At 52.0% G+C, this 16,023-nt stretch overlaps 1 protein-coding gene across 1 annotated transcript in view; it reads right to left on the bottom strand.

Moving 5' to 3' along the window:
* Positions 1-16,023, bottom strand: part of GRIK3 (glutamate ionotropic receptor kainate type subunit 3) — a 245,663-nt gene that overhangs the window by 58,342 nt on the left and 171,298 nt on the right. Inside the window, exons 6-7 of the mRNA XM_027537803.1 lie at positions 5,262-5,435; positions 4,548-4,691 (exon numbers count right to left, since the gene is read on the bottom strand). Of these exons, the coding sequence (XP_027393604.1) occupies positions 4,548-4,691; positions 5,262-5,435 (318 nt within the window). The remainder of the gene's footprint in view (positions 1-4,547; positions 4,692-5,261; positions 5,436-16,023) is intronic.

Below are 16,023 nucleotides of genomic sequence, written 5' to 3'. Positions count from 1 at the left end.
AGCTGCAGTAGAGACTGTCTAGTCTGTTGTTGCTTTTATTTAGTTTCTAAGTTGTGTCTGACTCTTTGTGACACCCATTAGATGGTAGGTATGCCACCACCATGGACTGTAGCCCGTCAGGTTCCTCTGTCTATGGAATTCTCCAGGCAAGAATACTGGGGTAGGTTGCCATTTCCTACTGCAGAGTATCTTCCTGATCCAGGGATCGAACCTATGTCTCCTGTATTGGCAGGCAGATTCTTTATTACTGAGCCACCTGGGAAGCCCTGGTCTGCAAAGTCCAAAATATTCACTCTCTGGCCCTTTGTACAGAAAGTTTGCCATCTCCCCTTCTAGCCAATACCTCTCCTGTGGGCCTAGAGCATTAGTGCTATAAGGACCTTCCTACCACTCACCCCATGCAGCCTCTGCAGAAGCCCCGGGAGATGCGCTCAGTGGGTGCCTCACCCCACTGGGGTCATGATCCCTGCAGATTCTGAAGAAGGCTCCATAGCCTCTCCATGGCTGAAGTTTCCCCAGCACCCAAGCTTACAGAACACACAAGTTCATGGGTTCTTGGATCCCTGAAGGCCCATCTGTAGACCAAAGCTAAAACCCATGGGAATCTCCGAGCACCTGGGCAGCTGTCTGGCACTGTAAAGTCTTATAAGGGTGTAGATGGCATGTGTTATGCTAGCTCAGGCAGAGGGGTGCACCTCAAAGGGTTCCAGGGGGCTGGAAATCAAAAGTGAGTGGAACATGGACTTTGCATAAGGCATCCAACCTCTCTGAGTTTCAGGAAGAGGACAATGACCTATTTCACAGGTGGTGACAAAGATGTATCAAAGGCTTAGCACAGTGCCTGGAACACAAAGCCCCAGCTATGATTTCTCCTTTGTCCCTTCCTCCTGTGGGGCTCCCTTGGATTAGGGCTGGCCCTTGGCTGGGGGCAGGGGGGAGGATGATCACGTGGGCCACCTCTGTAGACACCTATCACAGGAGGCTCGTCCGTGATTAACTTCCCTGCATGAGCTCATCTGGTTCGCATCAGAGTCCTATCAGGTGGGTGTCATGATTGTCCCCATTTTACAGTCATGGCCACTGAGGCTCAGAGACAGGCTGAGCTCTGCAGGTCCCAAGTAATGTGGTGCCAGGCAGATCCCCTCTGTGCTGAGCAGAGCTGAAGGGCTGGGGTCACTGTGTCCAAGCTGAGTGGGGGCAGTTTATGAAGCCCAGGGAACTGCGGACTGGACTTGGGGATGGAGATTTAAAGATGCACCTGCTTCAGAGAACAGATTGGTGGTTAACAGTGAGGCACCGAGTTGGGGGTGGGCATAAAGTGTGGAGGGTCAACTGTGTAGTGAAAGATGGTAACCAGACCTTCATCGGGGACTACTTTGTAACCTACACAGATGCGGAGCTACAATGTCCTACCCTGAAACTTACACGTTATACACCGTTTTGTTCTTGTTTAGTCACTCAGTCCTGTCCGACTCTTTGAGATCCCATGAACTATAGCCTGCCAGGCTCCTCTGTCCATGGGATTCTCCTGGCAGGAATACTAGAGTGGGCTGCCAGGCCTTCCTCCAGGGGATCTTCCCGACCCAGGGATCAAACCCGCGTCTCCTACATTGGCAGGCGGATTCTTTACCTCTGAGCTACCAGGAAGGCCATTAACTATTTTACTTCAGTTAAAAATGCATCAGAGAAGGTGAAGGCCACTGTGTATGACCTCACAGGGAAGCTCCGCTCCCTTGAGGCTTCCCAGTCCCTCCGCCTCCCCCGCCCCCAACCGGTCTCTGCCTGGGCCCCGCCCTCTGAGGCTATCTCCCCGGGCCCCTGGGGAAATCATGGCAGGTCTTCAAACCTGCGCAGGAGGGAAGCCTTCCTCCCTGTCAGCTCCAGAGGACTTAAATGTCAGCAGGTGTGCGGCCTGTCTGTGGGCGGGCAGGCAGGGGCAGGGCCAGGGCAGGGGGCCGCTGGAGCTCCGCCCCGTGACATTTCCCAGCCCTCCCGCCTCTTTCAGCTGCCTCGGAGGACTCCCTAAATGAAAGATGCTTCACAAGCTCTGAACTCCGGCCTGGTATTTTCCAGCTCCTCTCGGAAATGCCAAGTCTTTAAAATGATTTACTGTCACGCAGTCAGATGGGGAGACGGGAGACTTGGAAATGGTTTGAGGGAAGACCGGCTGCTGGGCTCAGGCAGCGGGCTTGGGTCTTGGGGGTGGCCAGCTGTAGGGCCATCGGGGAGCCCCACAGCTGCTCTGGGCCTCAGTCTCCACTTCCCCCACATGGAGTTGAGACAAAGATGTTTCTGAAAGTACTGTGTGAAGGAGAGTGTGTGGTGAGGGCTGTTCACTGGGCTGGGGCCAGGAAACAGGAGAGCGGATACTCCAGCAGGGCCCATCAGTCCTGGGGTGGGAGGCGCCTTTCTGCTCTGCAAGCCATCTGCTCCCTTTGGGGCTTCAGGACTGAGCCTCGAGCATTCCAGGGGGTTCTCTGAAGCTCTGTGGCCTGGAGATCCTCTGTAGCTGGAAACCCACCAGGGAGCAAGAAGCCTCTGCGAAGACAGTCGTGATGATAGAAATAGTAACAGCAGCCAATCCGCTCAGCATCTGCTCTGTGCCAGGCACTGTCCTAAGCGCTTCACACATCATGACTCACACCTACGACCACACTGCTGTTGTCTCCATTGTGCTGGAGCAGCACAGAGAGGTTCAGTAGCTTGTCTAAGATCACACCGCTGAAAAGTGGTTAAGTTTCAAAGTCACTTATGTCTGGCTCCTAAGGGTCTTAGAGTTGTGGCCCTGGTCACTGAGAAACCCATGCCAGTCTCTGGCTACTGGGTTGGAGGCCTGCAGAGGTAGGAGGCTCAGGGGGCGGGGTGTGAGGCCTCCGTGCTCCCCAAGAACAAGCTGACGACTGGGCAGGCCAGCCAGGCCTCACTCAGGGCACTGCACCATCAGACTGCCTCCACAGTTTTGAGGGGTTGGATGAGAAGGAACCCTCACGGTCCTCTTCTACCAAAACAGCTGACACCGGAGTCTCTTCTAGGTGTGAGGGAACCCGTGCCAAGGACTTAACTGCTCCCTCACTGGGACTATGACATGTTTGCCGGGCGAGGAAACTGACACTTGGGAATGTTCAGGAGTTTGTATAAAACCACACAGCTGGGAAGAGGCAGAGACAAGCCCGAAGGCATGTGTATCAGACTCTAAGGCCATATGCCTTTTAGTGTCGTTCTAAAATACAGGAGGTGTTACTGCCCTTGTCCCAAGCAGTGATGGTGAACTGGGATCTCTAGGGCAGCAGTCCTGTCTGCTGAGTGGTGAATTTCTTTGTTATTTCCCCTCATTGTGCTGCCTTCCTTTGCCAAGGGATTACATTCACTAATGGAATGCCTTGATTGACGTTTCCCTAGGCGGTGAGCTCTGTGCATGCAGTTGCCAGTCTGTTTTAACCCCGCTGATTCCCAGCACAGGCTCAGTGCTGGCCACTCAGCAGACCCACACACATAGTTAGTGAATAAATGAATTGAATGAACTCTCAAGGCAGTCTGCTTCATTCCTGGTTCATTGTGATGGCTACAAAGACGTGGTCTATGCAAAGCCCTCCTAGGGGGCTTCTCCTAAGTGCACTTGACATTGCCGTGGATAGGTCGCTCCTTCTGGCCCAGGGATCTCACCCCTACACACCTAGATCTCACCCCTATGTGCCTTCCTCATCTACCATTACTGGGACTTGACTCTGCCCAGTCCTGGGCTATGTGCTCTGCTTACAGTTTTTAACACTGTTTTTCCAACAATGCTTTGAGGCAGGGACTCTTCCTAGTTGAGGAGACTGAGGATCAAAGAGTTAATCATCTTCCCCAAAGTCACACAGCTTTTTGTCCTGGACCCAGGGTACAAACCCAGGCCTGTGTGTCCCCATCTGTAAAATGGGAACAATAAACTCTGCATTTGTGAGGACGACCGTGATGGAGAATCTGAAAGAAAACGTGGGCACTGTGCGTCTCCATGGTCATCCTCTCAGCAGCAGGACATGTTCTCTGGTTTTTTGAACTGGATGGGACTTCTTCACAGTTGCCATGGTGCCAGGAGAGCCAGGTCCCACTAGGGCCCGCAGGCTGATGGGCCCATGATGTGAAGAGGAGTTTGTGGGGCTGATTACAAGTTACTGAGCCGCCTCTGCCCTCAGCACTAAGCCTCATCCACATGATGCCTCATTTTGTCCTCACAGCATCTGCAGGAGATGGGCATGCTTCATACCCGGCTCAGCAAGGTACGCTAGCTTACCTGAGGTCACACAGCTGGAGGCAAAGACGCTCAGCTGTTTAAGGCCCAGGCTGTGTCCTGCTGACAATGCCAACCACCCACTGAGCACCTACTGTGTGCCAAGGATGCAGCCTCTCTGTCACTTTGTAAGACTGGTCCCTGCTGAGCCCATTTGCACCTGAGGAAACAGCTCTGGCCCAAGTTCACATGGACTAGACTCCCAAACTTGGGCCCTTGACCGCTCTGTGGCCCCCAGTCGATGGACCTGGTGGGGGTGGGTGCAGGGGCCACTCACCTCCTTGATGAAGTTCATGAAGCGGCCGCCGAAGCGCCAGGCCTTGTGCCGGTGGCACTGCAGGGAGTTCACGGTCATCTGGGGTGCCCGCTGGTAGCATACAGACACGATGTGGACGGCATCATACAGCAAGGCTGCATCCGTCTGGAGGGGAGGCCCAGGGCTGCCTGAGAGTGGCTCGGGCCCTGAGAGTCCTCAGCCCACCCTTCCCTGTCTCCCTTTATCTGCCTCGCCAAAAGCATGGTGTCCTGGAGAGGGAAAGGCCCTGTCCTGGCTCCTGATGAGAGGCCAGGCTTGGGGCGTCTCTGCAGCTCTGCAGACACCTGACTCCCTCCCTCTGCAGCTCAGATCTTCTCTGCCAGGCCCTCCACCCCCGGCGTCTCTCTGTTGCCTGGCCCTGTCCACACGTTCACCTTTCCAGCCTCCCCAGCTTCCTGCCCACCACAGCTGAAAGTCCTCCGCGTCCAGGACATTGTCCCCAGTCTCTGTGACCATCTGTTTATGTGCCTGCACTCCCACACTTGGGTCGGGGGAGGGGGCCTGTGTCTGATTCCTGAGTGTCCCTGGCCCCTGGCCTCAGGTCTAGCAGACGCAGCGTAGGTCTTAAGAAGGGAAGTGGTGGGAGGGAAAAAAAGAAACGGGGAGGAAGGAGAGAAGGGAAGGCAGGGAGGGAGGGAGGGGAGCCCCCGGGTCTGGCGCATCCAGCGGCAGTACCATCATCACCCCATCCAGCAGGCCGGACTCTGCCCGGGGAGCCGCCTGCAGCCGCTCCATGGACCACTTCTCCACGATGGCCGAGACATGAGGGTTGTCCACGTTAAGGATCCGGAATCCCGTCAGGTTCACGCCCGAGTAGCGGTAGGGCTCCAGGTCTAACGCGTAAAGATCCTTGACAGAGAGAGTTTCAATAAACAGAGATGTCACCCGGCTGTGAGCTCCAGCCCTACCTCCCACACTCTCTACTGGGGCCCCAGAGCAGCTGTAGCTCCCTGCAGAGTTCTGGGGGAGGGAGGCTCAGGGGGAGCTGATGGAGCACTCAAGGGGGCTCTGCACTTAGAGTTGGCCAGACCTAGCTGCCTGGTGGCTGACCCCACGGACTCACTGCCAGACCTCAGACACACGGCTCAGCCTGTTTCTTCATCTACAAAACGGGGATTGTGCCTCCTTTATAGGCCCCAGTGAAGCAGTTCATATGAAATGCCCAGCCCGGAACAGCAAAGAAGCTTGATAATGGTCATGACCGTCACTTCCTCTGATGGGGAAGGCCTCCTTTGGGAAGACAAAGGGCACTGGGTCTGGGCATCTCCAAGTTACCCAGAGGGAAGCTGAGGGAGGATTTTATTCCCCCAAAGAGGGTATTTTAAAATAGTCTATTCTGAAAACAAATTTATGATTACCAAATGGGGAGCGGGGGAGGGATAGATTAGGAGTTTGGGATTAACAGATACACACTACTATATATAAAACAGATAAGCAACAAGGATCTACTGCATAGCACAGGGAACTGTATTCATTGTCTTATAGTTTATAATGGAAAAGAATCTGAAAAAGGAGAGATATATAGGTGTATATGCATAACTGAGGCGGCTTCCCTGTGGCTCAGATGGTAAAGAATCTGCCTGTAACACAGGAGACTAGGGTTTGATCCCTGGCTCAGGAAGATCCCCTGGAGATCTCCAGCCCACTCCCGTATTCTTGCCTGGAGAATTCTCTGGATAGAGGAGCCTGACGGGTCCATGGGGTCATGGGGTCTGACACGACTGAGTGATTTACACACACACACATGCATAACTGAATCATCTGTTGTACACCTGAAACTTATACAATGTTGTAAATTAACCATACTTCAATAAAAAGAATTAAAATTGACTCTTGTGCCTGGGACTGAAGGAGTACAGGGCCCTCTTCTCTCTCCTCGACCTCACATCACCAGCCAGGTCCCCTGACACCCTGCATCCTAGGAGCAGTCAGCCTGTTGGCCAGGTCACATCCAGTTTGGTGCAGGGGTCTAAAAGCTGGGAAGACAGGTCTTAATGCATGGGGGCAACCTAGCTTCAGCTCTGGGGCACCGTGAGCTGGTGAGGGGAGGGGGCAGTTGGCAGCAGAGGGAGGAGCCAGATGCTAGGCTGAGAAGGGACGGCAGGAGGTGGGTGGTGTGGGGAGCTCAGCTCAGTTCCCTGAGATGACCTCGAGGGGTGGTGGGGGTAGTGAGAGGGAGTCCAAGAGGAAGGGGATTTATGTATGCATATAGCTAATTCATGTTGCTGTGCAACAGAAACTAACACAACATTGTAAAGCAGTTATCCTCCAATTTTAAAAAAAGAAAGAAGAAAAGAAAGAAAAACTTCCCAAACTTGGAGATAAGGGAGATGGAGACCAGCATGTCCTTCCAACGTGACGTGGACACATCGTTCGCCAGGCCCTCCGGGGACTGGATTCTCTGGGAGAATTCACCTGGGTTTGACTGCACTGTCAGCCGCTGGTTAAAGGCCCAGATTCTGAGTTAATGTGTAGACTTTTGCCCATAGAAAAGATAATCCCCAAGCTGGTGGTTTTATTGCCCTGTAGGACATTAAGCCATTTTGTACCTAACTTAGCTGACTTATCTGATGTTCTCCCTACACCGAATACCTATAAATACTCAATCCTTCAAATGCTCTTTGAGCCAGCATTGTCATCCTACTGGCTCCTTTGTTCATGAGTTGAATACATCTTTGACTCCTTTTCATTCTATATTTGCATAAGAGTCATGTTACTTTTTGAAACATATACGCTGATAATCTAGATGGGCCTCATTCCACTAGTAGGGAAAATGAGTCTTAAGGTCTTAGTCTGAGGTCCTCCTCATCTATTGTCTGCTCTTTTCCACACCCTCCTCCCATCCAGCTGCCTTCCACTGTTCTCCTCTCTCCTCCGCTCTCACCCCCCACCCCCACAACCTGGCCCATCATCTTTCCCAGGTCCCTCAACTCAGTCAATCCATCCAACGCTGGGTCAGAATGGTCCGTGGCTGCAGTCGTCAGGAGAAACATCTGGCCCCATCACAGTCCCAGCTTCAGTTGAATCCATGATGGTTCATGGAAAGATAATGAGGGATAAAACCTGGAGCCCACAGAGCAGCTGTTTCGCAGTGTGCTGGTCTCCTCTGGTCTCTGCTGCTGCTGCTAAGTTGCTTCAGTCGTGTCCGACTCTGTGCGACCCCATGGACTGCAGCCTACCAGGCTCCTCCATCCATGGAATTTTCCAGGCAAAATGTTCCTAATTCATGCGGAACTCCTCCTGTAATTCCAACTGGCCTCTTTCTGAAATACACAGTATTGGTTTCCCCTTTAAGAGTTTAGGGATTAGGGGAGAGGCTGGGGGCAGTTTTGGGCCCAGGAAAGAAAGTTTAGTCCCAGCCTTGCTCAAATGGGGCCCTGATTCAAGACCAGGATTTGGGATGCGGGAGGGGCTGGGCAGAAGTAGATGGAGGAGTCCCCGTGGAATTGGCCAGAGGGTGTCTGTGTGGCCCCAGTCTCGGTGGGGAGTGAGTGACGGGTGGGCACTGTGCTCAGCCCTTCAAGTGGAGTGTGTCATCTGATTCTCACGATCCCCTGTAAAGTAGGTATTCAATAGTATTCCCTTTTTGCAGAGGAAACACGGACCAGAGAGGGTGATGTGGCTTGCCTTAAGGTCGCAGAGCTCACGGAAGCAGTGCAGAAATTGTTCCCAGGTCCAGCTTAGTGGGGTGTTGGAGCTGGCTCCCATCCGCTTGTAAGAGCTAATCATCAACACTTCCCGACTATGTTCAGTGACATTCGTTGGTAGCTTGACATTGGCCATGGTGAGACAATGCACACCATGAAAACTGGCAAGCATTACAAATCTGGGTTTCCGCCACTTTTGGATAGCTGGTTGTATGCATTTACCAGTGCACAGTGTCTGTTCTATTTAAAACGTCCTGTGTTTATGTCACCAGTGGTTGTCAAACACAAGATACGCATCAGAATTGCTTTTGGAGAACTTGTTTTGGAAAGTACGGGCCATTGAGAATGTGGGGTGGGGCTGCAATCTGTGTTTTGAGAAGCTGCTCATCTAAGCTATTACTCCTGACCGGGAAACACACAGAGACGGCTCTGGGCTTAGAAGCGGAGACCTGTGGAGTCAGAGATGGAGAGTAAGGTAGGGGACACACAGGAAAGAGGCCTCTCTTCCCACAGCTGCTCCCTGAGAATGGCTCACTGGGCAGCCCCAGGTGATGGTTATGAGCATAGATTGTGAGGCCAGGCCATCTACTCTCCTTACTTCACCTGCCTCATCTGCAAAATGGGTATGAAAATAGTACCTGCCATATAGGGTCATCCTGAAGAAGAAATGGGTTAATAGACATACTTAGAACATGTCTGGTGCATGGTAGACATCACAGAAATGCTGATAAATATTCATATTCTGCCTTCTCTGGCAGCAGGTTGTGACAGCTAATTGACTTGCCCCCCAGGACACGACTGGGTTCTTGGAGGAGAGGAGCAGACCTGAGTTGCATCCTTCCTGCCTTACCTCTCTTGGCAATATAAAAACAATCACATTGAACTAACATTTACTGAGCACCTACAAACCTCAGAACAGTTTGTAAGTGCCTTATGTACACTAACTCACTAAATGTACATTTCTGCCTTACAAGAAAGGTGTTATTATCACTCCATTTTAGAGGAAGGAACTCAGTCACAGAGAGGTTAGATCTTTTGCTCACGGTTGTACACTTGTGAGCAACAGTGTCAAAACGAGTCTGCCAGCTCCCAAGCCCTCCTTCTGTCCCATGACCAGCCTTCAGTTCCCACCCACTGGGTATTCCAGTCACCCTCTACATGGCATTCAGAGGGGTCTTTCTGAAGAATAAACCCAACCCTGCCACTCCCCTGCTTGGCATATTTCAATGGCTTCTTCTTGCCTTCTCAGAATAAAGCACAAATTCCTTAGTGTAGTTTGCCAGGCTCTGCACCCCTCCAGCCTCGCTTTTCTTCCCACCGCCTCTCAGTTTTTTGCCCCAGGAGCACCAAACCATTTTCGCCTCCCTTCCCCATTCCTCGTGGCCCCTTTCCCCATCATGCAGCTTCTCTGTGCCAGTGTCTTTGTGTGTGCTCTGTCTATCTCTGGGCTGGAACATCTGTCTTCTCAACCCTTCTTGAGTGGGTTCACTCTGAGATTCAGCTCAAGTGTCACCTCTTCTGTGAAGCCTCTCGTGACTACTACTCTAGATACACATGATCAGGTGGGTCAAAGGTGCTTCTGCTCTTATCTTGGGACATTTTGGCTCCCATCTCACTCATGATAACTCTCTATGTCTGCATTTGTCTCCCCTAGAAGCTCCCATACCAAATACTCCCATCAATCAAAGTGGATAGAAGGATCAGCTGGCTGGGTAGCTCTCTGGGAAGAGCCTGGAAATGAGAGAGTAGAATTTCATAACCTCCTCTCAGAGGGAGCTTTCTATGGGGCTAGAAGTTAGGAGTGATTTGGTAAATTGCCTGGGGTGGTGGATGAGCCCCTCAAGGGACTGCTTTAGAAATGACAGATCTTCCCTAAACTGCCTTTGAAGAAGGTGGGTCTGGGGAGATGGAGGGATTTTGCTTTGTAGAGTGGTGAATGCAAGTTTGGGGCCAGAGCTGAATTGCCTGGGACACAGAAGAAAAGCTGAGCTCTGCCCGCAGGGGGCGCCCTTCTCACTCTTCCCCTGTAATGAGGCTCAGCCTCTTCTCCAACTCAGTGCTGATACCCAAAGCCTGAAAGATGCCCATCACGAGTCTACCTAGGGCCTCCTTGACTTGGCTCACCTCCCTGAGGACCAGAGGCCCTCTGGACTTAGTGGGGAGGGCAACATCTCTGGCCTTGGTGGGGCTCGGGTGCTGGTGACGTCAGCCCTTCCAGTTTCCAGACGCAGTGCTGGGTTGGCTGACAGTCACACAGTGGCTGTGGCCAATCACAGCCTGGGAGGGGGCATGATGGGGTGTCGCTGCTGGGGTCATCTTCATCCCTGTCACTCTGAGCCTGGGCTCAGCTGCAAAGTGTTGCAAGGCTTGTGGCACCGAGTGCCACCATCCATGTGACATGAGGGCAGTGACAACGGGGAGCTGGAAAAGAGGCCTCTTTGTCTGGCTACAATTTTTTGTCCAAACTGCCCTGGGCTGAGACCCCATGTGCTGTACACAGTGAACTGTGCACAACCTTGCCGCTTGGCAAAAAGTTGCTGTTCTCCATGCCAAATGTTGACACATTGAATTCAGTATCGACGAGGGACCTTTTAGAAACATTCAGCATAACATAATAGACTAATTCATTAGCACCCCATGGGTCTGACTGGGTAGAAGCTGAAGCTCGGAAAACATCGCCTTAAGGAATGACAGATGAAAATATCTTTCCCATGATATAACTGTTATTGCCGGGAAGTGGCATTAATTGTGATTGCTTATCTATTAATTTATTATAATTCTTTTTTCACCTCCAGGCTTTTACCTACACATGACATGGACCAGGGGCTCAGCTGGGGCTGATTAACGTGGGGTTATCTGGGAATGGCTCAAAGCTGGCTGGCACAGATAATGGCAGCTGGGGTAATTAAAATGTCTTCTGCGTGGGAGAAGCAAGTTTGGAGAATTATTTTGAGGCGAGGAATTGGTGACATGGGTTTCCTAAAGCAAAGGAGATAAATGTCAAATGCCATTGCCCTCCCAAATCCAGTCAGGACTGACCAATGAGCACCAAGAGGCAGAATCACGAGGTAGGCTCCTAAGCCAATGGAGCTGGAAGGAGGACCTTAGAGCTGGAACCAGAAGCAGAATGTGGGGACCCGGGGAACATAGCTGATGCCCTGGCATATGGGGAGCTTCTGGGAGATGCCCTGGTACCTGCCCCCTCCAACACACATGCATATTCCACTGCAGAACTGTTTATATTGCAGCAACTGTGTCTCTAGAAGGATCGGCTCTCCCTGACCCTCAGAGAGGTGGGGGGAGGGAGGGCAGTGGGCTGGAAAAGAAGTCAGGAGCCAAGGTTTCTGTCATTGATCTGCTGTGGGGCTCGGGGCAGCTCACTCAACCTCTCTGGTCCCAGGTTTCCCCACCAATCACAAACTGCTCTGTGAAAAGGAAAATCAGTAACGTGGAGAAAGGGCTTTAGAACATGTGAAGTGTGGGTGCTGCAGGGATTTGTGGAGGCTTTGTCCCCCCCATTAGTGTCAATCACGTGATGCCTGGACCATCATGGCCTGTGGAATCTGAGCCTGAGCCAGCCAGAGGAAGCCAGGCGACACTGCATGAAGGCTCTTGCTACAAGCCTAGCAGAGGGCTTTGGAGTTGGACAGCCCCAGCTGGTCAAAATCCTTGCTCTTCCCCTTTCTTACTGAGTAGACTCTTTGAGTCTCAGTTTCTACTTTTCTGTAAAACTGGAAAAGTCATACCTTCCTAGGAGAGTTGTTCTGAATTTTGGATGAAATGGGGTATGCTGAGCACGTAAAAAATATAAGCAGGAGTTATTTTATCGATCTATTTAACTCTTACATAGTGCTAAATGCCACACACTTTCCATAGGGCTTTACTGATGTCAACATACCTGCTTGATGCTCAGCCTAACAGTTGTACGAGGCAGTACTGTTGCTGTGGCCATTTTACAGATGGGGATGAGGCACAGTGAAGTGAAGTAACTTGCCCGTGTAAGTGGAAGAATCTCGATTCTAACTCAGGCAGATGGGTCCCAGAGTGCATGGTCTTCACTCTTGCTATGATGAGGATGCTGATTTCACCGATTCCTTTCTACTTTGTACTGTGTTCACTCATTCAGGCATCAGTGAGCACCTACTGTATTCCAGGCTCTATTTGGTCACTGGCGATACAGAGGCAGACTGGGCACTATCCTTGATTCTCACACGCACAAAAGAAGCCCACCAGCTGGTGAACTTTGTGTTGGATCCGCCTCTAGACAACCCCCCACCCCTCACCTAAGGGTCTAGCTCGGTACCTGGGGCCTTGAGAGCATAGGTATATGGCTGCTGGATAGTGAGTAAATGAAAGATTGAACGGAGGATATGTAAGAGCAGGGAAAGCAGGGACTTCGCTGGTGGTCAAGTGGTCAGTACTCCAGCTTCTGCTACAGGGTGTGTGGGTTTGATCCCTAGATGAGAACTGAGATCTCACATGCTTCGAGGCAAAGACCCCCCAACCCCCCCAAAACAAACAAAAACATAAAAATTTAGGGAAAGCAGACACTCTGTGAATAGGATACTGCCCCAGGGTGCAAGGATACGTTGGCCCTGCCCTTCCCTCTGGGACCTCCAACCTTGACCCCATGCTGGCAGTGCCGTTAATGTGGGGAGCCACCCGTGTCACCAGGGTTGTATCTTCCCCAGAGTCTTGCCTAGAAGGTCAGGTCAGACCATGGGGCTGAGAGTTCAAAGCTTCAGCTCCCTGAGGGGACACCTCTCTGGTCTTGGAATGAGGGCATGAGCCAGGTGGAGATGCCTTTAATAGACTCTCTGGGGCCAGGATTGGGAGCAAGGCCCAGAGAGGACTCAAGCACGGGTCCTGTGTGGACACAGTGGATGAGGGGGTAGTACTCAGCGCCGGGGAATGAGATCTGTGGATTTTATTCCTGCCACTTCGAAAGGGACTGCTCAGTGTCCCAGTCCTTCTGCTTGGTGGCCAAGCCTTAGATTTTGTGAATCCACCGCACTCTGCCTCCCACCGTCAGACCTCAGCTGACCAGCCAAGGGGGTCACCTCCTGGGGGGGTTGCTACAATCTGGCTGATGACTCAGTCCCTATCCTGGGGGCTTTAGAAACTGTGGGGATGGCATTTATTTGTCATCAAGTCTGGAAATCAATAAGTGGGGAAGGGATGCGAAACTCTGTATCCTGGGCAGGATATTCCAGAAGGAACTGTCCAGCCCCGAATGCCTATATACTGCCCTGACTGGCACCTGGCCAGTCTGAAATTTGACCTGGGGAAGGCAGATAACACTCAGAGAAAGAGATGCTGAAAAGTGGCAGAGACCGAATGGGTCTGTTGGGATGTGACAATCCCAGGGCAGCTGAGATGAGCTGAAGTTTCCAGGGAACAGAGATCACAAGGAAGGAGCTGAGGCTGAGAGAGAAGGGACGGAGCAACAGGTAGAGAGAGGGGAATGGAGAAGCTTGGTTGAGTCTCAGGACAGAGGGTTGGACCATAAACCCCATGATGTTCAGAGTTGCTCTGGATCCAGAACGACTCTCCCTGTCTGCTCTTCGGCCTCATAGTTCATTCCTGAGTTCCTAGTGACTTGAGGTTACTTGAGTGAGACCCAAAGAGGCTAAATGTGGGATCTCAGGCTTAACTGTGTGCTGTGCTTAGTCCCTCAGTCCTGTCCAACTCTTTGCGACCCCATGGACTGTAGCCTGCCAGACTTCTCTATCCATGGGGATTCTCCAGGCAGCAAGAATAATACAGGGGATCTTCCCAACCCAGGGACTGAACCTTGGTCTCCCACATTGCAGGTGGATTCTTTACTGTCTGAGCCACCAAAGAAACCCCTGAGGCCTAGAGGCATCAGAATTATTCCCATTTTAAAGGCAAGGAAACTGAGGTCCAGGGAAGTTAAGCAATCTGCCCACGGGCACAGCCAAGAGGTGGTGGAACAGCAACTCTCATCCTTATCTGTGCCTCTGAGGCCTGCTCTCCCATCACTGCGCTGGACAGTAATGTGAAGCGGGGATGGGCATGGTCTGTAGGGGGAGCCATGGCCACCTTGGGAGGTCTGCCTGCTCCTCCCTTGTATTTTCTTACGGGGACTCCAAGGCTCTGTTAGAGCAACTCAGAGCGGCAAGGACTCAGGGAGGTGAGCCAGCAGGATGGAAGTGTGGGAAGAATGTGTTGAGTTAGCACAGGGCTAGGGCGGACGTCTATGGGTGCAGAGGTCTCAGCACCCAAGGAGCGCAGTCGGGGAATGCCAGGGCTGCCACACCTGGAGAGAGAGCCTGGGGTCCCTGGAATGTGCCCACCTTCCCAGACTTGCTCCTCTTCCCTGCTTCTAGCTTCAGATGGAATGTTGGGGATCTGATGGCTTCATCCCCAGCCTCCGATGACTTTCCCAGGAGAGAAGCCAGCTTGGGTGAATAGAATTCCAAAAGGGAATTGGAAAAGAAGATGCCTGGTCTCAGTCACCAGCTTCCAGAATCCCTTTCTCCCACCATGGCTCCTGGCAGGTCCCCAGATCCGAGCACTGGATCAGGAGAGGGAGCAAGGTGACTCAGACATGAGTAAGGGTATAGTGGCTGGGGGTGCAGAGAGGCATTGGTGCGCTGGGAAATGCTTCATAACCAGCTGTCAGGGGATGGTAGGAAAGTATCTTTTATTTGTAGCATCTGCCAACTTCTGTAGTATGAATACTCCTGCCATGGCTAATTTCAAGCTACCTGAATGATGTCATTGAATATGGAGTTAGGAAGAGATGAACACAATTGGTGCTGGCAATCAACTAGTACATAAAGGAGCATGGCTCAGATGGTAAAGAATCTGCCTGCAATGCAGGAGACCCCTGAGTCAGAAAGATCCCCTAGAGAAGGGAATAGCTACCCACTCCAGTATTCTTGCCTGGAATATCCCATGGACAGAGGAACATGGCGGGTTACAGTCCATGAGGTCGCAAAGAGTCAGACATGACTGAGCAACTGACACTTTGACTCAACCAGAATGAACCTAGGAGAGCTAACCTGTCTTTGACCTTTGCTTATGCTGTAACCTCTATGTGGAATATCATTCCTCTCTCTCCTTAGTGAATTCCCTCTGACCCTTCAAGGCCCAATTCAAGCACCTTCTTTCCTATAAAGGCAGTCTGAAATTCCCTACCTTCCACCAGCTCTGTGGCATTGATGCCGCCTTCCACTGTGCCCCACGGCAGTCTGTCCAGGCATGTAACAGCACAAGTCTGCTGAATGAGTTAGACGTACAGATGCAGACTGGACAGGGTGGGAGTTCCTTGAGGGCAGGCCTCAGGATCAGGCATCCTGAGACACCTAGCTGAGCACAGGCCCTGGGTAAGGAATGTTAGCCAGGTGCTGGATGAATGAATGAACACAGCTAGAGGCCTGCAGGGCTGCAGCAGCAAGTCTGATGTAGATTTCAGGAGATGGTTGCATCAACAGGATGGTTAACGATGCTGTCACCTGCCCCAGACCTGGGCTGGGCAGAAGAGTCCACCTGGGGCCCAGTGACATCTGAGGGCATCTGGCTCCAAGACAGGGTGGCTGGGAGTTGGTGCCCCTTTGGCACAGGGATCTCTTTATTCTGCTGATCTCAGATCACAACTAATTATCCTAATGGGTTTAAATGGTCCTAAATGTTCTCACGGTTTGGACAAGACCCATCTGGAGCCTGCAGGTGGGCTGGCCTGGCTGACGGTGAGTGGGCAGACTTAAGCGTGGATGCTGCAGGAATCCAAAGTGGCGGCTTCTACTGTTGCATGAGGCCTGAGA

Source organism: Bos indicus x Bos taurus, chromosome 3 (assembly GCF_003369695.1).
Source record: "Bos indicus x Bos taurus breed Angus x Brahman F1 hybrid chromosome 3, Bos_hybrid_MaternalHap_v2.0, whole genome shotgun sequence".
Taxonomy (NCBI): Eukaryota; Metazoa; Chordata; class Mammalia; order Artiodactyla; family Bovidae; genus Bos; species Bos indicus x Bos taurus.
Note: the sequence above shows the minus strand (reverse complement) of the source record. Positions and strands in the feature narration are given on the sequence as shown.